This window comes from Psammomys obesus, unplaced genomic scaffold, assembly GCF_907164565.1.
Source record: "Psammomys obesus unplaced genomic scaffold, mPsaObe1.curated_primary_1811, whole genome shotgun sequence".
Classification (NCBI taxonomy): domain Eukaryota; kingdom Metazoa; phylum Chordata; class Mammalia; order Rodentia; family Muridae; genus Psammomys; species Psammomys obesus.
Window position 1 is genome coordinate 1,271,918 of NW_026587759.1, and position 23,884 is coordinate 1,295,801.

Here is a 23,884-nt window from a genome sequence, read left to right on the forward strand (position 1 = left end):
CACACAGGAAGGCGGGCTCTGCTCACACTGCAGGTCAGCTGCACACACGGAAGGCGGGCTCTGCTCACAGTGTCCTCAGCATTCTTTTTACAACACTGATCCCAAGCATTTCTGTATTTGCATCAGAGTGCTAAATAATACATTATACTATTTCTGTTTAATACCTAAAGCAAAATGTTAAATATTTTGACATGTGTTTTTAAAGTTCTAGAAAGAAATGATAATTTCTTCCTTTGACAGTTAAGATTGTTTTTTGCAGCTCCACTCTATATAGTTATTTTTACCGTCCTTAACCGGAGGAAGTGAGGTCTGCCCACAATCCAAAGATAATGTCTTTCAGTTCCTTTTTATAGACATATCACATGTAAATCTATACTGTTAACAATTATAACATTTTATTTCCAGAATATTATTCTTTTAACAAACTCATTACTGGTTTAGTTTAAAGGTATAAGTTCCTAATTTTTCCATAAGAATAATAAAAGCCTGAGCTAATGCAGGTAGCATTGCATATGGTGTCAGCATCTCCTTTCCCCCCACTCACCCCCTTTTTTGGTTTTTAGAGACAGGGTTTCTCTGTGTAGCCCTGCCTGTCCTGGAATTCACTCGTGGAGATTTGCCTGCTGATGCCTCCCAAGTGCTGGGATTACAGGTGTGCGCTGCCACACCCAGCATCAGTGTCTACTTTTGAGCACACAGACAACACTTACTTTTTCAAGCCAATAAAGAGATGTGTGAAATGTAGAGGCGCCAAAGTTTTCTCCTGAAGATGGTGAAGGGTAAGGGTGAGGTAAATTCAATCCCAAGTAAAGGACAAATGGCTTGGTATAGTTAACTGCTTCCTGTCTTAGCCAATTGACTGCTCTGTCCGTAGTCTGCCAGTCCTTTTCCATCACTCTCCTTCTATTCTTATCAGGGATAAGAGTAACCATAGGCCTGCCTTCTTGTCTGAGCAAGAATGCAACATCTCTTGTCCATGCTTCCACACGATTACTGAGGGGGTAAAAAGACAAGCATATCAGAAAACACTCATGCGGTCTTAGAAACTGGCTAAACAAATGCATGAACGCAACAGGGGAACCGATTTTAAGACTAACAAGCGTAAGTGTTTAGATAAGTGTGTAACATTTCAGCTAAAAAGTTTTTATTACAGATTTAAAAGCTACAGCAAACAATTGAATATTCATTTGTCCTAAGATTATGACAGGTTACTTAAAACAGTTAATTTTGTTTGTTTTTTGAGAAAGATACTTAGTTGTTCTGGATGGTCTTAGGTCAACTTGACATAAGCTAGAGTTATCTGAAAGGGGGGGGGACCTCAATTGAGAAACTACCTCCATAAGGTCCAGCTGTAAGGCATTTTCTTAATTAGTGGTTGATGGGGAAGGGCCCAGCTCATAGTGCATGGTGCTAGCCTTGGGCTGGCGGTCCTATGTTCTATATGAAAGCTGGCTGAGCAAGCCATGAGGAGCCAGCCATGGGGAGCAAGCCAGTAAGCAGCATCCCTCATGAACTCTGCAGCAGCCTCTGCCTCCAAGTTCTGCCATATTGGGAGTTCTGTCTTGCCTTCCTTCAGTGGTGAACAGTGCTGAGGAGAGTAAGCCCTTTCCTCCCCAAGCTGCTTTGGTGATTTTATTACAATAGTCAGCTTAACTAAGATATTAGTTAAAATATTTCATATTCCTAGCATTTTAGTATCTTTCTCTCAGAAGAGACTATTCCTAATCAAAGTTACTATAATTCCTTTGCATCACTAAAGCTTTTATAGTTAAAAAAAAATTCTACCTTCCACTTGTACTTCCTGTGCTTCTAAATTCCGATTTTAATATGTTCCCTGTTCTAGCTTCTCTCAGGAAAAAACAGTTTAGCCGTACTCTGACCTACCATAATAGTGATACAGCTTTCTTATTTGTTATAAACCGGGTACGTTTTTGTGCTGACTTACACATTACTTATCCACCTCAAGCTGTGGGAGTCTTTAGTTTGTGTCACATGCTTCTTGATGTTTTCAGGAAATGACTAGGCTTATGAAGCTGACGCTGTTACTTATGGAGCTTACTCAGCATTGCCAAGATGCTTGTTTCATGTATAAAAGCCTTTGAAGTGCTCTATCAGACTAAGAAATATTTTTTAAGAATCTAGATAATAGGGCTGGAGAGATGGCTCAGAGGTTAAGAGCACTGTCTGCTCTTCCAGAGGTCCTGAGTTCAGTTTCCAGCAACTACATAGTGGCTCACAGCCTTCTGTACTGGGATCTGATGCCCTCTTCTGACATGCAGGTGTACATGCAGATACAGCCCTCATATGTAAAATAAATATTAAAAAAAGAATCTAGATAATAACCTTAGCAAAATTATATTTCATGTTAAAACAATACTCTGGAAAAATTTCAGACAAGAAAATGACCATTGGCCCAGGATGAGGCCAAATAAAAAGTTTTCCTCTTTTTTTCACCTGATCACCGAAGGTAGATAAGAAATTGAAGTAGCTATAATACAAATATTTTTAACAGTACAGTTAACATATTTTAATAAAAGTATCAAAAGTAGAATTTTAGCAGAATTACACCTAACATATTCTAATTAATTCTAACAGATGAGAGACTGCCAGGCATAGTGGCGCATGCCTTTAACTCCAGCAGAGGCAGTTGGATCTCCAAGTTCCAGGACAGCCATGACTACACACAGAAACCGTATTACGAAAAAATAAACCAACCAAACAAAAACACTAGAAATCATTATTGGACTCCATCAGAGAATATAAAGTAGGTTCTAGTGTGCAGAGTATAATGGAACAATTCCAACTTTATTATTACTTTTAGAGAACAAAGTATTTCCTGGAGTCTCAAATCCAACCTATTTGATGAAGCACTGAATTTATTTTATGCCAGCTGCTTTATGGTCAAGACTTTTGATACAATTTTTGGATTATGACTTCATTTTGCCTAACAGAAGTCTGGTTCCTTTAATGCCCTCATTGAAGGGCAAATGAAAGATTTGTTCATGCTGAGTTGGGTGTCATTGTTAAGACATTTCTCCTTCCTATTTTTTCTTTGTGCCTACTGATGGCCTCTCTCTATGGAGTTAATCAAATTCAAAATTACATTAATTACAGGACACACACACACACACACACACACACACACACACACACACACACTGTTTCCATTAAGGAAACAGTGAAGCCTATCTAACAGATTTTAAGTGAACTTGAAGTTCCTAAAGTAGGAGGTAAACTTTACTATCCACAGCTAAACTTGTATTACTTTAGTAAAAGAACCCTAAGATTTGTAGTGAGTTTACAGACTCAAAAGTAATTACTTTTCTGTTTTAAGTGAGTGAAGGGAAGAACTATGGTCTGCAGGCTGGGGATTTAACTGAGTATGCTCAGCATGTGTGAGGCCTAGGTTTTAATACCACAAACAAAGCAAAGCAAAGCAACAACTTGAGTCATGGGACATGAAATCTTCAGATTTTTCTAGGCTGTTCAGCCATCACAAGCAAGGGTTCTGGGTAATAAAACCAGACTAAAACCACCACCACCAACAAAACAAACAAAAAACCACAACCAAAAACCAAAACACAACAAACAAAAACCAAAACATATTCCACTATTGTAAAGATGATGCTGAGAATATACTTAGGGCAATGTGCCATTCTGGACACTAAATTTTAAAAACAGAAAAATGGAGAGTTCTAAAAGAAGCTATTAAGATGACCAAAGTAAATGGCTATTTTTCTTAAAAATAACATTATCATGAAAAAAGCATCTAAAAGTATAATGAATATATCTTTGATGATAATAGTCAGAGATTGAAAGAAAAACAAACAAACAACCCAGACATTCATTAGGTAGTAGAATTGCAGAAGCTACTTTTGTCAGTGTTCTGAGTTTTGCGGTCTCCCATTTGTCACTCTGGTTCTGTCTGGACAGCTTTTTTTGCTGGTCTGGAGCCGCACAAGGGGGCACTATGCTACTTACCAAAGTTTTGAGTGCTATGAAATAAGCATGTATCTGTTCTTTCATTTGGGAAGTATCCCTCTAGATCTCATTTGTTTGGAAGGATTAAAAATGTTTCTCCTGAAAAATAAAATAAAATGAAAAACAAAACAAAAAAAGTTTCTCCTGAATAGATTTAAAAGAAATCTATCTTAATGAGCAGAGAACATATATAACTACAGGATGAAATGACAGATGACTTGATTTAAGGCTTTATAGTTTTAGCTAGTCAAACAAGACAGAACCTTGTTTATTTTCTGATAACATTAGAAATATTAGAAATAGGTGTATTAGTTGTCTAGTTGCTGTGATAAAAAGCCCTGACAAAGACAATGTTAGGGAAGAGGTTTATTTTGATTTGTAGTTTCAGAGTACAACCTACCATGTCAGAGTAGTCATGGCAGCTGGCCATATCGCATCTCTAGTCAGGAAGCAGAGAGATGAAAGTCTGCACTCAGTGCATTTTCTCCTTTTAGTCTGCAACCCAAGCCTAAGGAATGCTGCTACCCACAGTGGGCAAGTATACCTATCTCAGTTATCCTAATGTAGATAATCCTTCACAGGTGTGGCCAGAGGCTTGCCTACTAGGTAGTTCTAAATACTGTCAAGTTGCTAATTCAACTAACCATCACAGATGGTAAGTTTCATGACACTCAAGAATGCTGCAGTTCGATCATTGTATTTCAGTATCTAAGAACAGTCTGGTACGTATCAGTTAGTTCAAAAATTTAATGGCTGTTGTTTTAGTAAATTACATCAAGATCATCTTGTAGCCTTAGTGCATTGTGCATATGTGTGTGTATGTGTCACGGAATGTGAATGGACATCAGAGGACAACTTTTGGGAGTGGGTTCTTGCCTTCCACTGTGTTCAGAGCAGGGTCACTCTTGCTTCTTGCCAATGTACTATGTGCATACTCTAGCAAGTTGGTTTGTGAGCTTCAGCTCAGTTCTATCTTCACCTCCTATCCTGTAGAAGTTCTTGTATATGTGCCACTTGTACCCTGTTTTTATGTGGGATGTAGGAATCCAAACTGAGGTCGTCAAGGCTGCATGTCAAGTGCTTTTACTCAACAGTCCCTCTCCCATGCCCTTAGTCTTAGTAAGGGCTACCACATTTACTGTCAAACTTTATTGCCCTGGTATTAGAAACTTAACTTTAAATGTTTCTCTATAAAATCAACCACCTAGTTCTATACACTTATAAATTAGCATTTCTCTTTGATTTTTAAAAAAGATTTATTATGTATACAATGTTCTGTTTGCATGTACACCTGCAGGCCAGAAGAGGGCACCAGATCTCATTCTTGATGGTTATGAGCCATCATGTGGTTGCTAGGAATTGAACTCAGGATCTTCGGAAGAGCAACCAGTGCTTTTAACCTCTGAGCCATCTCTCCTTTGATTTTTTTTAACCCTAAAAAAAAAAAATCTCTACAAACATGATACTTTCTTCAGTGGTATAGCCACTGACAACATGCCTATACTCCAGGAAACGGTGCCCTACCCATGCTCATGAAGTAACCTGAATTAAACTTAGTGGATCAACACACACCAAGAAACATGAAAGTAGGAGAGGAACTTGTTGGGATCATGGTCCACAACAGGAGGATGGAGGATGAGTGAGGGAAGTAGGGGATGAAGATGACTAAAGTTCACTATATACATATATGGAACTGTCAATGAATAATAATAATAAAAAAGCTCCTCAAACAGACAAATTGTTGTTCTCTCTCTTTCTTCTTTTTTTACTTAAGTGGAAAGAGTGGAAGTTTATTCTTCCAATTGATGATGTTGGCCATCACTTTTAAGTGTGACATTTCTGAGGCATAGTGTTGAGCATAAAACACCTGATTAGACATGACTTCTCAATCTCTGCACTGCTGATATTCTGGATGAGATAATCCTTCATGGAAGAAGGGTCTATGCTCTCCACTGTAGATGGCTCTTAACAGTGAGGATCAGATGAAAGTGCCAGCCCCCAGGAGTGTCAATAAGACATTGTGAAATATCATCCAGGAGGGAAAAACTGCTGTTGGCTGAGAACCATCATTTTAGAGACTGGGAATACAGTGATAATAAAGAAAAACAGATCAAAATACCTGGTGAATAAAATGCAAACTATTTTTCAACTCTACCCCTCAATACAAACATTTTTAATTGAGAGGAAGAAACGGCAAATCTGAATTTAGAATAAACACAGTATGTGCAGTGTTAAGGGTACAGAAAAAGCAGAATGACTAAGGAGTCAGTTAGTGAAACTCCTTTGAAATTATCCCCAAATTTCAAAGCACTTCTGAGTAAAAGAACTTTTAAGATTACTTACATGTATTTTTGTATATGTGTAAAATTAAAAAAATATTAAGCATGCGTGTGTGTGTGTGTGTGTGTGTGTGTGTGTGTGTGTGTGTGTGTGTACACATGTGTGTCTGGAGGTCAGAAGGTAACTGTGGGGGTCAGTTCTTTATTTCCACTACTGTGTCTCCAAAGGCTTGCACCAGATTATCAGTCAGGCTTGGGGGTAGGTTTCCTTAACCACTGAACCATCTCAACAGCCCAAAGTTATTCAGTGCAAGCAAAACTCATGAATCAGGGACTCTAAATAGACAGATGACTTGTTCATGATCTTGTAGGCAGTGGCATTTTAATAACTAGTTCAACCAATACTGATTTAAGAACTGTTCTGAGGAAATAAGAGCATCCTGAGTTCAGTCTCCAGCATGACTCTAAAAACCAAACTAAACCCACTACCAAAAGCACTCATGTATCACACATACCATCAGTAAATGTTCAGAAAGATGGATGCACTGTAATAAAGAAATTCATAATGTTGCTGATAATGTACGCACGTTCAGAAGTGGCCACATTCAAATTAGGTGTGGTGGCAGCAAGAGCGTGGGATTCAAAGCCACTTTGGACTACTTGGCAAAAACCTAATCCCCACCCCAACACAAAAAAATGTGAAAAGTGGCCATTTTTAGGAACACTTGGTGCTTCTGTTTATAGAGTACGATATCAAGAGACTTTTCCCTAAAACTCGTTTTTACATTCATATAGAATGATCCAAATATATGTCAAAGTTCATATAACCTTTCAGACATACTATTAACAGAAGCCTTGGCCACTCATGCAAACAGCTCTGAAAATCTGCTTCCATTTCCTAAGTATGCTGCAAGTTACTGTTATGTTAGCATTCAAAACAATACATTTAAGTGGTTGTTTTTTTCCTACTGATTTTGAAATTTTACAGGACAAAATGAAGAACTTAAGGAACTGAGACTATTTCAATTATTTCAAAACTCTAAAATCCTTAAAAACAGGGCATGCGTGACACACACACACACACACACACACACACACACACACACGAGAGAGAGAGAGAGAGAGAGAGAGAAGGAAAGAGCGAGATCCATGTATTAATGTCATTTCTGTATCAACAGAAGTGACTGCAGGCTAAACAGAATGGCACTGTCAAATGATTAGCTAATGGTAGACCAGTGTAAGTTGACTTACTCATATTTTCAGCCATTCACGTCTTAAATAAGTACGTACCTGCCATGTCCTGGCACTATGCTGGGAAGTGATAATACAACAGTGAAGGAAAGTTAAGGCCAATCATGTGGGTAGGCAAATATTATTGCAGTAAGTTTCAGATATACATGCTAGCGCTTTTCTGCACTAATTATCTAGCGTAGTCATCACACTAATTAAAGTTCAGAGAAATTAAGTGTGTTCAAGATTACACACAGTTGAGAAGTAGGGAAACCAGAATTCAAAATTAGGCAATCTGATTCTAGACCGACACTCTTTACCGCAATGCTTAGATGCTCATTTGTTTTTGTGGAGGTGTGGGTATAACCCACTGCCCTGTGCATGCTAAGAATGTTCTCTGTCATTGAGCCAACCCCTAGCTAAGATACCTGCCTGAGTTTTGAAGCTTTACTAAAATGAAGGAGAAGTCACAGTGGCTTCAAGTTCTAGGAAACTGTCAAAGGTAAGTAGCAAGAATGTTACTGTTACAACGATTGTAAAACGAAAAACAAAAACTGTTATATAACAGAAACTCACAAATAATTCACTGGCTAAACTATTTTACAAATATCAAAACCTATTAATTATAATTGCTGTGGGGATCAGGAACGGGGAAGCAGGGGTGGGGAATGGCGACAGAGCCCTCCCGAATCCCAGGAATCAGACTCCAGAGATGAGACTCAAAAGTGCAGATCTAACCTTATTGTCCAGAGTAGCAGCCTTTGAATGACTGAAGGCCAATCAGACCATCCCGAGCTAGCTCAAGCTCCAGTAACAGTCAATCAGGGTGGCTCCACTATAAGGAAATGTGGGAGATGTGGGGCCAAGGTCACCTGAGCAGACTTCCGTAAAGAAGAGGGAAGCAGTCACTGCACTAGCTTCAGATCCATTTTGAGACTTCACTAGTGTGCTTGGAGTCCCTAGTGGATTAACACTGTGTGCAGTGGATCAAAAAACAAAATATTATATAACAGAAACTCACAAAATAGTTCACAGGTTAAACTATTTTACAAATATTAAAATCTATTATAATTTTTTTGTTTGTTTCTTTTGCGACCGAGTTTTCTCTATGTAGCCCTGGCTGTCCTGGAATTCACTTTGTAGCTCAAGCTAGCCTCAAATTCATGGATATCGTTTGCACCCCCCCCCCCCCCGACTCCTGAGTGCTGGGATTAAAGGCATGCACCACCAATGCCTGGCTGCTAAAATCCATTAATTATAGATGTTAATGTTTTAGACAAAAAAACAAAACAACAACAACAACAAAAAAACCTCACCAGAATATTAGCAATTTTAATATTTTAAGAAGATTAATGAAAGTCTAGCTTTAGCCAAATTAGTGTAATTGAGGGATTAAGAGATTTATTTTCAGTGCTGTGGTAAATTAAGTATAAAATGGGCACACAAATGTGCAGTAGCAGAGGACAGTGTGGAGTTTGTTTCTAAGGCCTGTGTAACCCCTTTTCTGAAAAAGAAACTTCATTTTAAGGGTAAATGCCCTAGGCATAAACACTAGTTTCAAAAGGAGAAAAACCCTCCAAAATGTGCTTTGACCTCTCACCTCTGATAATATTTAACCATCATCCCTAGCAACGGCTAATCAGTGAATACCTAAAGTTTACCCACGTGTTCTTTGCAATAGGATGAGTAAAACAATTATGGTTTGGCCCTCTGAACACCTGATATTTGCTAAATGTCAATCAATCACAGAACTGCCAAGCTGGAATTCCCCAAACCTTGCCGTAACCTTAAATAAAAACCCCTCTGTCCCTGACCTTGGGGCTCAACACACAAGAACCACTGTGTCGGTGATAGTGTGGGCCCAAGCTCAAGCGTGTAATAAAATCCCCACTGTGTTTGCATCGGAATCAGCTCCTTGGTGGTCTTTGGGGTCCACCAGACTGGGGCATAACAGGTTCAGTCTGTTTAAGTCTTACCTAATGGAATGGTGTCCTGAAGTATAGTCCAGTTTTCCAAATTTTTGTGTCTGATAGCCATGCTCTTCCATGACATCCATCCATGTTGTATAATTTGGATCAAGACCCTTGAAATTATTCCAAGATTCTGTTAAGTGAGTGAAGAGGCCACTCCACATTGCTGGTGGGGGGTAGGGGAGAAAGAGAAAGAAAAGAGGCTGTTAAGGTAAAGCCTAACAATTCAACTCTAAAGGCAATTACCTGGAGAGTGTGGCTGGCTGTTTTAGAGTCTGTGATCTGGAAGAATGGCACCAGTTGGAGTAGTTCTCAGACATTTCTCATTGTTACTTCATTTTATCAAAGGGAAAACCCTACAAGAAGTTAGTATTCCTATTCTTCAAATGAACCCACCAAGGCCTAGAGATTAAGTTGATTAAGGTAGTTGTTTATTTATGGCTGGCATTAAATATAGGGCCTGAACATCATTATCATATTTTCAGTCAAGAAAGCTATTTTTTAAACCTTAAGTTGGGGTATTCTTTGGTACACTGTGTGAAGGCTGTGTCTGTACTCAATTGTTGACTGTCACCCAGCAGAGAGCTGAGCACTGGCTGGACTTGGGATTGTTGTTCTTAGGGCCCATCACTGGCCTCATATTTTGTCAACATTCACCTTCCTCACTTGTTGACTGGCTTTAGTAAAGAGCTGATGGGCAATAGCAAAACAAAGGCAGGAGGGAAGTGGGAACTTCTAGGCAGGGAAAGAGGCTCTGGGAGAAGATTCAGACATGGGAAGATTTGTCAGGTGACATGGGAAGGAAGTGATGTGAACAGGAACAGAGGTAAAGAACTAGCCATGTGGCTGGCCGTGTGCAAGACTAGTTGGGGTGAGCTAGCTGAGATTCTGTCCAGCTAAGGCCCAAGCTTTTAAATAATAAGTCTCCATGTGTTTAATAACTGCTGGCAAGTCCAAGAAACCCTGCTATAGGACTAACAATTATAGACCTCTCTTCCCTTATATCTTCAAGGACTTTCTTATTAATTATATTTTTACCAGATTTTTTTTTTTTTTTAGTTATTACAATTTATTCACTTTGTATCCCAACTGTAGCCCCCTCCTTCATCCCCTCCAAACCCCACCCTCCCTCCCTCTTCTCCTCCCATGCCCCTCCACCAGTCTGCTGATAGGGGAGGTCTTCCTCCCCTTTCATCTGACCCTAGCCTATCAGGTCTCATCAGGACTGGCTGCATTGTCTTCCTCTGTGGACTTCACCAGGTTTTTCTAGGAAAAGGAAATAAAAAAGAATGCTCTGTGTTCTCTCTCATTTTCTAAAACTTTAATTAAAGTGCTTCTTTTCCTTAATGACTTCTGTGTGCAGAAATGGCAGGCTGGACACGCCTTCTTTTCTCTGTGTGCATGTGCATATCTGAGATAAGCTCTCTCTCTGTGTGTCTCTCTCTGCCTCTCTTTCTCTCTCTGTATGTCTGCCTCCACCCCCCCTCGCTCTCCCTGAACCTGCAGCTTGCTATTTGCCTTGACTGGCCAGTTAGCAAGCCCCAGGGCTCTTTCTGTCTCTGCCTCCCCAGTGCTAGCATTACATGCACACACTGTTATACCAATTTACTATATATATATATATATTTTTAATTCATGGGTGCTGGGTATTCAAACTCAGGTCTCATGCCCATGGGGCAAGCACTTTTATCATGTGAGCCATTTTGTATGCCTCTCTTTTCTTCTCTAACAAATACTTTCTGAGCGTGGTAGAGTATGAATCCCAGTAACCACAGTTCTGGTATACCCTCAGATGTTATCCAAGCAAACTTTCTGTTTTAGTTTTCTTCTGCAAATTGGGCTAATAAAAGTAACCATGTATGAGGAATATCTATAAAATATTAGAAGATATTTACAATATCACCAAACACAGTGAGAATACACTAATAATTTTTTATATCATTCCTTGTCAAAATATGCTTCTTCTAGGGAAAATATCTTTGTGAAACCTTCAGAGTTCATGAACCACTTTCTCATTTATTATTCCAACTGACAACCGTATTTGCTCTGTAGGACAGCACATTCAGCATTCTGCATCTGAGGAAAACTGGGCTACTTCCATTACGGGGTCCACCAAGGCTTAGAATCGCCTCACCTTAGCTCAGGGCTCAACCTAGTCAACACAGTATAGAAACGAGCAAACACATTTTTACACACGATCTCTATGGCTCTATTGGCTCATAGAGAAACAAAACTCTTCATGTTATCAGGGTTCCATGGCAGGTCATCACAGCCCACACAGAGACATAAGAGAACAACTTTTAGACAAGATTCCTAAAAGCAAATTTTCATTTTCTAAACTTATGGCTATAGTCACTGACATGCTTGTCACTGGAACTGTGCCTATTTGTTAAATTATTACACTAAGGTGGGCTCTTAGATTTGTGATAGATGTAAATTGGGACAGAATAGAAAGAGATGAAGTATATAACCTGCAATAATTTGGAAAACTTAAGATAAACATGATTATGAGAAGTTGTGACTGGAAAGAATCTTCCAGAGAGTCTGCTGACTCCTCTAAACCCCCACAGAAAGACTTTCCCGGAAGTGGAACTCTCTGAAGTATGAGTACCTCTCATCTGAGAAAATGAAACAGCAACACAGGGACTACACAGCTCCCAGACAAGAGAAATCCCTACTTCATAAAAACAAGTTAGAAATTCAAATGACCCCAACATTCAGTATACACCTTAGAAACACCAGTTACCCCGAGGCATTTTTATTAGGTACTAAATGTGACTCTATGATAGGTTTTTGCAGATGCTATTTTAAACATGAATGTGCTTTTAGGGATTAGACTCTTTCCACTAGCATTAGACACTTTATAGGCACATTCGTACCTGCACGTGATGGGCAGCAGATAGGAGAGTTTGTGTAGGCATTCAGGAAGGTGGTGCCATGTGCTTTCATGAAGTTAATGAAGGGAAGTTTTACCACTTGACTTCCTGGTTTAAACGTTAGTCTTCCATCCTGAAATAAAGAAATTCAACCACTGCTGATTAATCTCATTGATATATATATATACACACACACATTTATGTACATAAACATAAAAAATATATTTATATTTCCTTTAATTTTAAACATAAAATCCACAACCCAAAAGACTTCAATATGTTTGTATGAAACCTTTAAAAAGCATAAAACACAAGGCAGAGGTATGTTATTAAGGATCCAGTACCCAGATAAAATCTGAAAGTGTTATGTTCAAATTCATTTGCATATATTAAGTTAAAGGACTTCTTGGAAAGTTCTTTTGGAGAATGAAGAAATAATTTAAAAATTTTTTTAATAAACATTAAATACTTGTGTGTTTATGTATCAGGCACCTTACAAGATCTGAGGATATAATAGAGAGTTAAAAGTCTTATTTACAAGAAACTTATACCCAGTGGGAGAGGAAAAAGAACACTAGCAAATTAACTTTGATGTCTTAGTTAGGGTTTCATTGCTACGAAGAGAAACCATGACCACAGCAACTCTTATAAAGGGAGACGGTTAATTGGGGCTGGCTTACAATTTCAGGGGTTAGTCCATTTTCATCATGGTGGAAGCATGGCAGCATTCAGGCTGGCATGGTACTAGAAATGGCGCCGTACCTATTCAAACCACCACACTTGAATACTTATATGAATTACATGTATGTATATGTATATATGGACGAATATACACTTTTTCATATACACAGTCTCACCTATTCCAGGCAGCCTCTGACTTGCTATAAATGACCTTGAACTTCTGAGTCACAGATTCTCCCTCCCGAGTGTTGGGAATCAAAGGCATACATTAGTATACCCTAATTATGGGTACTGAGGATTGAACACAGGGCTTTGTACATGTCAGCTACATGCCAGATGTGGCTATAAATTTTAGTAAATCCTAAGTGCAACTTCTGAGCACTTATCATTCTGGGTCAAGGAGGATCCAAGGAAGAGTTTCAGATTTCAAGCACTGTTCTAGTTCTTTTCTGTGGTTGTGGCAAACATAACCATGGCCCAAAGCATCTCATTGGAAAAAAAGATTTATTAGTTCCAAGGTTACAGTTCATTGCTGAGAGAAGCTGGGACAGGAACCTAAGCAGGGTCTTAAAAAGCAGAAACTGTGAAGAACACTGTGTGCTGGCTCGGCCTCCGTTCGCTCACTCACTGTCTTAGGCTCAGTGCTTTAATGGAGCCCAGAACCTTCTAGACTGGCCTTGGGATGATGCCCACAGTGCTCTGGGCTCTGCTGTATCAGTGGACAATCAAGACAGTCTCCCATAGGCCAGGGTGATCTAGTGATCTGGGCAGGTTCTCAGCTGAGCTTTCCCCTCAGATAACTTTAGGCTATGTCATGTTGACAATTAAAGATAACTAGGAAAAGCATTATCCTAACCAAAGAGTCAAACAATGACTCACCTGCCGTGACAAAGCTCTCTCAGACCTATCGCCACATTCTTAGGAGAGTCTGCCACATACATTCCTGTCCCACTCTTCACCTCTGCAATCTCATCAAAATGAAAAGCAGTGTAGGTGCAGCAGCGGGGCGGGTCAGCGTGTGTGCAGAGGGGCGCCCATGTCCTTTATGGCCCAGGCCCAAGTACTGTTTATCTTTTCTTAAAAATGAAACAAAACAAACTCTATCCACATACAATTTACATACAACTTACATAGTTGAAGTGAGCAACTCAAAGGTTTTTTATGTATTCAGAACGTCATTGAAACACTTTCATCATTCCCAGAAGAACCCTCAGCCATCACCCTGGACTCATCCAAAACTGAGGCCTCTACTAATTTGCTTTCTGTCTCTACATAGGTGTTTTCTTTGGACATTTCATATAAATGGAGTCATATAAATTGCAGTTTGTCATCATTTCTTTTCCTGAGTTTTCTAGGTTTGGCCACATTGTAACAAACATGAGTTTCAGGTTTCTTTTTTGCTTGCTGAATAATACTACCAAATTTCATGTATACATTTACCAGTGGATGGATATTTAGGTTGCTTTTACTTTTCATCCTCTAGCACAATACTGCTATTACGAAGCATAACATTGCCATGTAAAACCATCTGTGTGGATGATGCTTTCATTTTACTTGGACACACACAGAAACATACCTACTTAGGAATAGAATTGCTGGATTGCATAGTAACTAGTTAATTGCTGCAAAAACTGTCAAATGCTTTTCCAGGTGGCTGCATCACGGCCACAGAGCATTGTCAACAGTTTATGAGGTTTCCAATTCCTCCATATTCTCACTGACTCTGGTTATTCTCTATGTGTGCGTCCATATATATATATATATATATATATATATATATATATATATATGTACATATATGCACACACATTATATATATACTGAAGAAATTGTAACTGTGAAAATAATGGACTTATTGCAACACTTTCATACTTTGATCATATTTACCTCTATATTGCCTCCTCCCTTTCCTTTGGTTCCCTTTATCTTCTCAAATAACCCAAATGCCCTTTTGATTCTGGCTATCTTTATGGGGATGAAGTGATTTGATCTACATAGTGTCTCACTATGGTTTGCTCTACATTTCCCTAATGATTAACTTCTTCTCATGTGCTTATTGGCCATCTGTGTATATTCCATGAGAAAATCTTTTTCAAAATCTTGGCTCATTTTAAATTGCCTAATCCAAGGTTATAAAAATTCACACTTCCATTTTCGTGAAGGAGTTATATAGTCTTAGCTTTGACATTCAAGTCATTGATTCATTTTTAAGTTAATTTTTACACACAGTGAAAGGCAAGACCCAACCTTTTTTTTTTTTTTTATAATGTGGATATTTAATTTTTCCAGCACTACTTGTTTATAAGACTTTATTTCTGGACTCTTAAATCTAGTCTACTGATCCGAATGTTTACCTTTTTGCTTGTAACACACTATTGTGATTATTGTAGCTTCATCATAAGTTTTGAAACTGTAAATTCTTTTTATCAGTCTTCTTTTTCAAGTGTTTTCCTCAATTCAGAGTCCTTTCAGTTTCTATTTGAATTTAATTAAAATTTAAAATTATATATACACATGTATATATAATTGATCACATTGTGATCAATTCTTTAAAATTGATCACATTGTGAACTCCAAGATTGCTCATTGGAAAAACCTGGTTTTAGTTATGGTGTGGCTCAGCCCTAGAACACACCTCTAATCCAAAAACTGTTTATTGTAAACAGGTGGGTGTGGTGTGGCTCAGCCCCAGCACACACATTTAATCTAAAAGCTTTCTGTAAACAGGGTTAACTAAAGTTAGCCCTAGGTCAAAATGCAAAGCAAGTAACCAGAGGACAGGAAGTGAACACAGGAAAAAAAAACCATAGATAGTGAGAGGAAGTCCAGAGGATGGCTAGATAGATGCACAAGAATTAGAAAGGAGGGACACTTAGTTTGAAGGGTTTTTAACAGTGTGGAGAAGAAGAAAAGGCTTTTTCCTCTTGGGAGTAGGCTGAGTAGGAAGGTCAGCTGGGTGCTTTCTCTGCCTCTCCAAGGTAGTACTTTCACTCCAGCATCTGGCTCCTGAGTCTTTATTGGTAAAATCGAACGTTTGGGTTTTTGTTTAAAAACAACAAGATAGTAGATTAAAGTTTAACAACTAATATTTAAATCAGCGCTAACACAATTATTAAATGTCTACATTAGTAGTTCTCAACCTTCCTAATGCTGCGACCCTTTAATACAGTTCCTCATGTTGTGGTGCCCTCCCAACCATAAAAATTACTTTTGTGGCTACTTCATAACTATAATTTTGCTACTGTTACGAATTGTAATGTAAAAATATATTCCCAATGGTCTTAGGTGACCCCTTCTAAGAGTGTCATTCAAAGCCTCCCGAGGGGTCGCAATAAACTGTTGAGAACCACTGTTGTAGATAATAAAGTTAAATTTCCTTCCTCTCTCACTTAGACCTTCATTCTTGCAAACGTAGGTAACTGTCATGTGGTTCTGGAAAACGAATACACTTTTATGGAAGTGAACGATGCGTTTCCCTTCATAACTGAATTGATATAGGATATAGGCTAAACATTAATTAACAATGGCAAAAAGGCTTGAGTGGACCGAGTCTAGCACTGAAAGGTAAAAATGTGTGCCAGTGGCGCTCGGCCGTACTCTACTAGAGAGGTTGAGGCAGAAGGATCGCCGCAGCCAGAGTTCGAGACCGCCTTCTTACTACTAATTTACATGTTTGCACACGTACGCTGGTACGCGCGTGTAGGACCTCCCCACCCACGACGCGCTCTCTCCGACGTCGGTCCCCAGGTCCTCAAGGTACTTACGAAGGAGTCACTGGCGACGAGCACTACGTTGGGCACCTGCAGCCCCTGCGCCTGTGTTCCGGGGGCCGGCGCCGCGAGCGCGGACGCTGCGACCACCGACACCCACATCAGCAGCGTCGCGGGCATGGTCGTTCAGAAGCGGCGGCCGAGTCCGTTCTGAGCAGGGACGGGACTCTCAACTAGGAGTTTGGGTTCTGATTATAAAAGTAATGGTGGTTGGCACGGCGAAACTACAGCTCCCAGCAGGCTCTGAGCAGGCGCATGCGCAAGGAAGGACTCGCGCTCTCAGCCCATGTAAAGACCATTTTAATCAAACTTCGAGTTAAAGATAGCTCAGTCAGTTCCTCCAACCCAAGAGCTGGCTGGAGAAATGCGCATGCCCTATCCAGACTTGTACTTTGTGGCAGTCTCGTAAGACCAGGTGGGTTCTGATTGCCTTCGGTTTTGGCAGAAGTTGAACTCTAAAGGCAGGGGAAGTGGTATTTAGGGGGAGAAAGGACTGGGCATGGCGGGTGATGTTGGGGCTCGTCTTCCTTTCGCGCAGCACGGCGTGGGTGAATGTTCGCTGACATAGTGAACTTGGCGGTGATGAGGTGGGAGTGCTGTCACTTAAGTTGGATGGGACTGTGCCCCCGTGGGTGTTGAAGGCCGGGTCACCTCAGGTGAGGTCTGGGGAGTGGTTTGGATCTCTGCGGCGCTCCCGAACCCGAGTCGCGCAGCCTGCCTTATCGTCTTGCCTCTTTTTGCCGGGGCAGTAAGGATTGTGCTTGTATGTGGTGAAGAGCCGGGCCTAGTACGGTTTAGGTTCCAGATGTGGAAAAGCTTGCTGCTCTTTGCTCTTAGAGTCGCAAAAGGGGGGAAAAGGCCTAAGGAACCGGTTCCAAAAGGAAGAAATGTGGGCCGTAAGTGTGCGGTTAATTGACTTAGGCTCAGAGTAACACTGTTGGGTGCAGAATAATCAGCTGTCCCCTTTTAGATTGCTAGATTCCTTTGGAGAATTCTCGCAGAAGCACGTTTTTATCTCAAAGTCAGATTCTTCACTGATAGTTTCAGGTACATCAAACCGGTTGTTTTGATTTTCTGGCAGTAAAAGGAGGAGTTGGGCTGTTTATTTAAAAGCTCAATCCTCATATCTGGCAGCGTTTGATACAGGATAATTATAATAAAGGAAATATCTTACGTATCTAATATATTAGTGGTATGTGCTTCGTGTCTGTTGAGCCACTGTATATTTACTGTGTAACATGCTTTTATGTGAAATACACTGTTTCGTCTCTGTTAGTGAAGCAGAGACGTTAATGCAGCATCTCCCTGCAGATATGTATGGAGTTGCAAAAACATACTCTTTGTCCCCTGGGAGTTCACACTCGCAGGGAGGACACCCAGCACACGTAAAGTAACAGTACAGTGAGGAAGATCATCCAGGTGCATTGCCTCCTCAGTAGGACACGCTCCCCAAGATTGTGCTGATTTGGAATGTAGGCCATGCTTACAGCAAGAGTATCAGCTGGCATTTAGTTTTATAAAATTGATGTTTGGCCTGCTTTTTAGGCATAGTAATGGTCTTTTGAACACGGATCATTCTTGACGACTTTGTTTCTGCAGACCCTTATTCTGACCACAGGCGCGCGTCTTTTTCTGCCCTTGTTGTGTGAGGGAAGCTGCTGCAGTGGGTTGATGCAGCATAGGTATTTCAGCGACCCAGAGACCGTGTGCTGCTAGAATCTAAAAGGCTTCTGCTCCTTGACGTTCAGTAGGTCCTATAATGATCCTCCTATAATGTTCCAGCATTGGTGCAGCTTGTTCTGCATTTGTGTGGGTTTAAGTATTTGAAGTTCTGAGTTGAGCTGAAGTCGTCTTTACTTTTAAGCCCTCATTTATTCATTGCTCTTTGCTATTACAAGGATAAAGTGTCTTCCCACTTCCTCTCCTCTAGTAGTCTTTCTCCAGTCCTTCTGCTCGCTGTCACTTTACTTCAGGTTTCTTCATTGTTTTAGTGACTGCCTTCTAAACATAGAATGCTTTTGTTAATCAAGTCCCTCTTCGAGCAAGGGAGCTTTGATGTGTGCACGTGTTCCTGTAGTTAGGTAACGTTCAGGATAGGGACTGTGGCTTAGTTTGCAAAGGCTGATATAACAAAATATCACAACAGACATTTATTTTCTTATAATTCTGAACTTCAGAAGTCCAGATTTTGCCAAGTGCGGTGTCTTTTGAGGGCGGTGTTGCTGTCTGGTAGATGGTCACCTTCTCAGCATGTCTGCACCTGCTCTGTCTGTGCTTGTGCATTACCCCAGTTCTTTTCTTTTAGGGGAGACACATTGGATTGGGGCCTTCTTATGTAATCTCACTTAGCCTTCATTACCTTTGTGCTTTGCTGATATTGTGTCCTGAAGTACTGGGACTGGTGCTTGGATATGTGAATTTTGGAGTATTATGTGTCTTCCTGTGGAAACGTGAACAAACATCTATTCACTCCAGATAGGACACCAGTGATAGATCGGAATAACTCTACCATAGTTCATCTTGCTGAACTAATGAGCTTATTGGGTTTGCAGAGCATGGGTATGGGGTTACTTACAGGAATGGTGACTCAAGGTAGGTGCATCACTGAAAAACCCATTGCAACATGGGTGATGATTTGTGAAGGCTGTGTTCTTGAAACTTCCTGTACAACCTGTTAATAGTTCAGCCACTTGGAGAGTATCCCGCACCACATTACCGCACACTTGCTGTTACAGTTATTTTACCCTGGGGGAGCAGCCTTGTTAATCATGTAAGGTTCAGATGGTTTCTGAGATTTGTGAGATATTTATTTCTTGAGCCTTATGATCTTTGTTTATTTTTTGAGTCTAAAGGAGCATCTCTCCAAAATGGTATGTTTTAATTTGGAAGAAATTACTATATAACAGAGGGATGCAATTATTTCCACAAGAGCTTCAGGTCTATCTGTCTATCATGTTTACATCATCAGCTAATGATTTCCATGTTAGGGACAGGTTGCTTCAGTAAAAATACTCTGCTCTTTAGAAGTTGGAGAGGTCTTGGGTTGAATAGTCTGGGTCTATCTTATGGTCCACTGCAGGTCTTTAAATATCCAAAGTAACAACAGAATTTCCCAAAACCTTTCAATCACCTTTGGGAAACATACAGATACACATACTTGTAAAAGTCTAATAAGACTAGAAAAGGTTTTAAAAACATGAATAATAGTTGAATGAAAAAAATCCACAAAAAAAGCAAAAGGAGTAATATTCTAAGTAGTGTTCTGGAGCATGCTAGTGTTTTCAAAATGTCAGCTGGCTTTCCGCGAGGTGGGTATTCTGGGATGGTAGAAGTTCAGAGTTGCTGCATTCAGCTGTATTGGGGTATTTGGATTCCCAGAGGCTTTAAGATGCCAATGTATATTGTGACTGAAGACTGAGATCTGTATGGTAGACACAAATTTCCAGCACCAGGGAGCAATGCCTTTAAGCATGTTCCTTGGAATATATTTTTGGAGATGCTGGTAGAGGGCATGCATAGATGCTTCAGAATCAGATTGGTGTGAATTTGGTATGGTGGCGGTTGTGTGCTTGGCACTTCAACTTGGTCTTGAATTATGAGTAACGTGAAAATAGAAGTCAGAATAAGCCGGCTGAGTAGTTGGGAGAAGCAATTAAACACAGTTAGAAAATGGAGGAATGTCCAAAAGAGTGACACGAGTGAGTGTTGGTACATGCCTTTCAGTGAAAGCTGGATCATCAGTCATGTGTTTTATGTTTTTACTCAACAAGATTGTGTTAGAGTTACTATTGCTGTGGTGACCAAAGCCACTTGGGAAGGAAAAGGTTTATTTGACTCATACTTCCACATCATAGTTCATCATCAAAGGAAGTTAGGACAAGAACTCAAGCAGGACAGGGACCTCGAGGCAGGAGCTGATGTAGAGGCCGTGAAGGGTGCTGCTCCCTGCCGTGCTCTTCATGCCTTACTCAGCCTGCTTTCTTATAGAACCCAGGCCCATCAGCCCAGGTGTAGTCCCATTCACGATGGATTGGGCCTCCCCCATCAGCCACTAAAAATGAACACAGGCTTGTCTGCAGCCCAGTTTTATGGAGGCATTTGAGGCTCCCTCCTCTCAGATGACTTCAGCTTGTATCAAGGTGACGTAAGACTATCCAACACAGATTGGTTATATAAGGGGCTCCAAACAATATGACTTTCTCTTGCTTTTGAGAAAGAGCACACATCTCTCTAGAACAGTTAAAAATTCTGTTGCGTTGTTCCCAGGCCTGACCAGGAATGGATAGTTGTTTAGGTTTCTAGTAGTAGGAAAGAATTTCCTTCTATTGAGCAGATCTTACATCAATTAGACAGCTGTTGGCTCGCACTCAAATATCAGTGCCGCTATTGCTTGTACCTTTGGGAATCTTTTGCTGCTCTGGTCATCTTGTGGCTTGCAGATGTCATAGCTGGGTAGGATTATTTGTTACTTCTTCTTGTCAATTTACATGATACCTTCCAGCACCATGAAAGCCAGTCCCCAAGGGGAGAGTTTTAGGTCAGATCCAGCCTGCTTCCTTTATCTTCTGTGTCTGAAGTGTTTTCATCAATAGGGACTAACTCTCAGTTCTGCTCTTACAGACACATAATGGTTTATGGAAAACAAAGACTTAAAAATTTCCTACCATTATTACTTAGCATCTATGCATCATATTAATACATCTTCAGATTAAGTTGTCTTAGAATGCTTGATTTAAAAAATTGCTGTTTGGCTTGTTGATTTGGGTTTCATAAAAGCATAAATCATAGAGGTGGCCACCCACAGTGGACTGGGCACCCACACCAGTCACTAAGTAAGGAAATGCTCTACAGGTTTGCCGAAATCCCAGTCTTATGGAGGCATTTTCTCAAGTGGGGTTTCCTTCTCTCAGACAACTCTAACCTATGTCAAGTTGATATAAATTAGCACTGACCCTGTGCCTGGGTCCCTGGAGGCCGGAGAATGAATTGAGCTCTCATTCTTTTGGGGTAATCACATTTGTATGCTTTGATTTGCAAAACTTTTTTTTCTGAAGTATTTTTAGTTTCCCCATATTATAAATGAAGAAATAGCCATCCAGAGAGATCAGGTCCATTACACGGGGTCACATAATAAATAATATTAGCTGCATTTGTCCTGAGAAGGAAATTTTGTATCACCATCATGAATGGGACTGCAGTATAATAATATTGATAGAAGATAGAATTATATAAGAATTAGTGACTTTTGAGTATGTGTCCTTAAATGGTGCATCTGTATCATCCCTTCAGATCTCTAGAGGAGCGTAGTGGGGAGAGTGTAGAAACAATGTAAGAACTCAGGGGGGGATGCTGTGAAATACTTTTTTTCTGGCTATGGCACACGCACATACTCATGAAATCACAGAAACCGTGGTTGCCTGCACAAGCCTTACTAAAAGGCCAGGCCCATCCTCATTTTCTAGTGGATAAGGATTCCTTCTTGAGGCGCCATTGGCAACTGATGGTTACTAGGAGAAGGAGAATTCTTTTCTGCAGTGACGTAACCACTGTTAAGTTGCCCATGATCCAGGAAATAACTTGCACTCATGTTCATGGGAGTAGCCCTACTTAAACTCAGTGACTCATTTGGAAAAAAAAAAAAAAAAAAAAAAAAAGAAAGGAAAGAAAAATCAGAGAGTGAATTTTGGTTTGGGATGAAGGCAGGATTTCAAATAGTTTCTGAAATAGCTCTAATTGTCACTTTTGTATATGGGAAGGAGTGTTCTCAGCACTGACAATTCTAAAATCAAAATAGTGATTTTGAAGCTTCTAAAAGTTTTTGAAGATACTCTGTATTTTGCCATATCAAATATCCAGCCAAGATTCAATTCTTTGTTGTAGGAATAAACATTCATTTCACTATTATGTAAATTTCCTTTGTTCTTTAACAAATTATGTGTATACCAAAGAATTGTTTTAAAATAAATTTTTTATGATTTACTGTCATAAGCATTTGATTGTATACCTTCGTTTATATGCCTGTATTCTCAGGCTTGTGACATTTTACAGGTGAAAAGCAGTCATGATTGAAATAGTGTAAGTCCTGGTTTACACCAGCTCAGAAATTTAGAGATGACGATTAGTGGCTGTATAGAAAGATGAAAGATCAAAAGTCAACGAGAATTATTTCTCATGCTTTAAATTTGATCATGGTGAACTGATTTTTAAAAATGTAGAAGGTTTGGGTGTTGTAAGTCACTATCTTACGTTTGTCTTTACCTAATGTAGGTGAAAAATGGGTAAGGAACAGCTTGACATTCAGTTCAGGAAGAAGATGCAGGCATGGTAAGAGGTGAGTGCCATGCTCACTCCCGAGCCATCTGTCTGTCTCTACTCAATGATGCCTTCTAGGTCCTTCTATAGAGGGACTAATGATAGATTTCTTTTTGTATCATACTACAGATCAAAACAAATACCTTCAGACTTTTGTTATTTGACTGTTACTGTTTTTCCCATTTTATAACTTACTTTGTCGTGACCATTTCTGATTTTTACTATTGTTATTTTTTATTTTATGGAATCTTTGGATGTGCATCCTGAATATTCTTTAAAGTTCTTTTAGCTTTAGCTGGAGTAGTTATATCAATTCATTTATCCATAGTTGATAACTTTGAGGGTTGATATTACTTTTTGTTGTGGCTTATTTTCTAACTCTGAAATATAGTTATTGCTGCTTTTAGAGCTTACTTTGAATAAAAATCTTTTAAGTTGGTAGTAGGAAATTTTTTGTTGCATAAAAGTATGCAAAATGTATGCAAATGGTGGGAAAATATTAGAGTTGTACAATAATATTGCAGCCTTTCAAAGGCGTTATGGTCTTAGAAGTGCCTAGCATTGAAGAAAATATCCTAAAATGAGCATAGGGATAGATGGGATAATTTTGGACAATGAATTTTTCATGAAAGGAAAAGTTTTGTATGCTTCTTAATTGATGGTCAGTTTTTCAATGTTTATTTAAAAAACAGAAGAGGTTAATGGCCTCTTCCTCTCCTATTTAAAGAAAGTTCATGTGGAAACACATAGATATGGAAGGTTCTGAGTGCAGCAGCTGCTACCAA

General features: G+C 39.7%; 2 protein-coding genes across 3 annotated transcripts in view; one reads left to right on the forward strand and one right to left on the reverse strand.

The window, feature by feature from the left end:
- Positions 1-16,994, reverse strand: part of Arsk (arylsulfatase family member K) — a 28,759-nt gene extending 11,765 nt beyond the window's left edge. The window contains exons 1-4 of the mRNA XM_055604002.1: positions 16,782-16,994; positions 12,340-12,469; positions 9,467-9,626; positions 711-993 (exon numbers count right to left, since the gene is read on the reverse strand). Coding sequence (XP_055459977.1) covers positions 711-993; positions 9,467-9,626; positions 12,340-12,469; positions 16,782-16,907 — 699 coding nt within the window. The 5' untranslated portion in view covers positions 16,908-16,994. The remainder of the gene's footprint in view (positions 1-710; positions 994-9,466; positions 9,627-12,339; positions 12,470-16,781) is intronic.
- Positions 16,991-23,884, forward strand: part of Skic3 (SKI3 subunit of superkiller complex) — an 88,408-nt gene continuing 81,514 nt past the window's right edge. The window contains exons 1-2 of one of the 2 annotated variants that reach the window (XM_055604000.1): positions 16,991-17,202; positions 23,055-23,118. The gene's annotated coding sequence lies outside the window, so the exon portion shown is untranslated. Of the gene's footprint in view, positions 17,203-17,356; positions 17,444-23,054; positions 23,119-23,884 lie in introns of those variants that run through there. The other variant, XM_055604001.1, reaches the window with a different exon arrangement.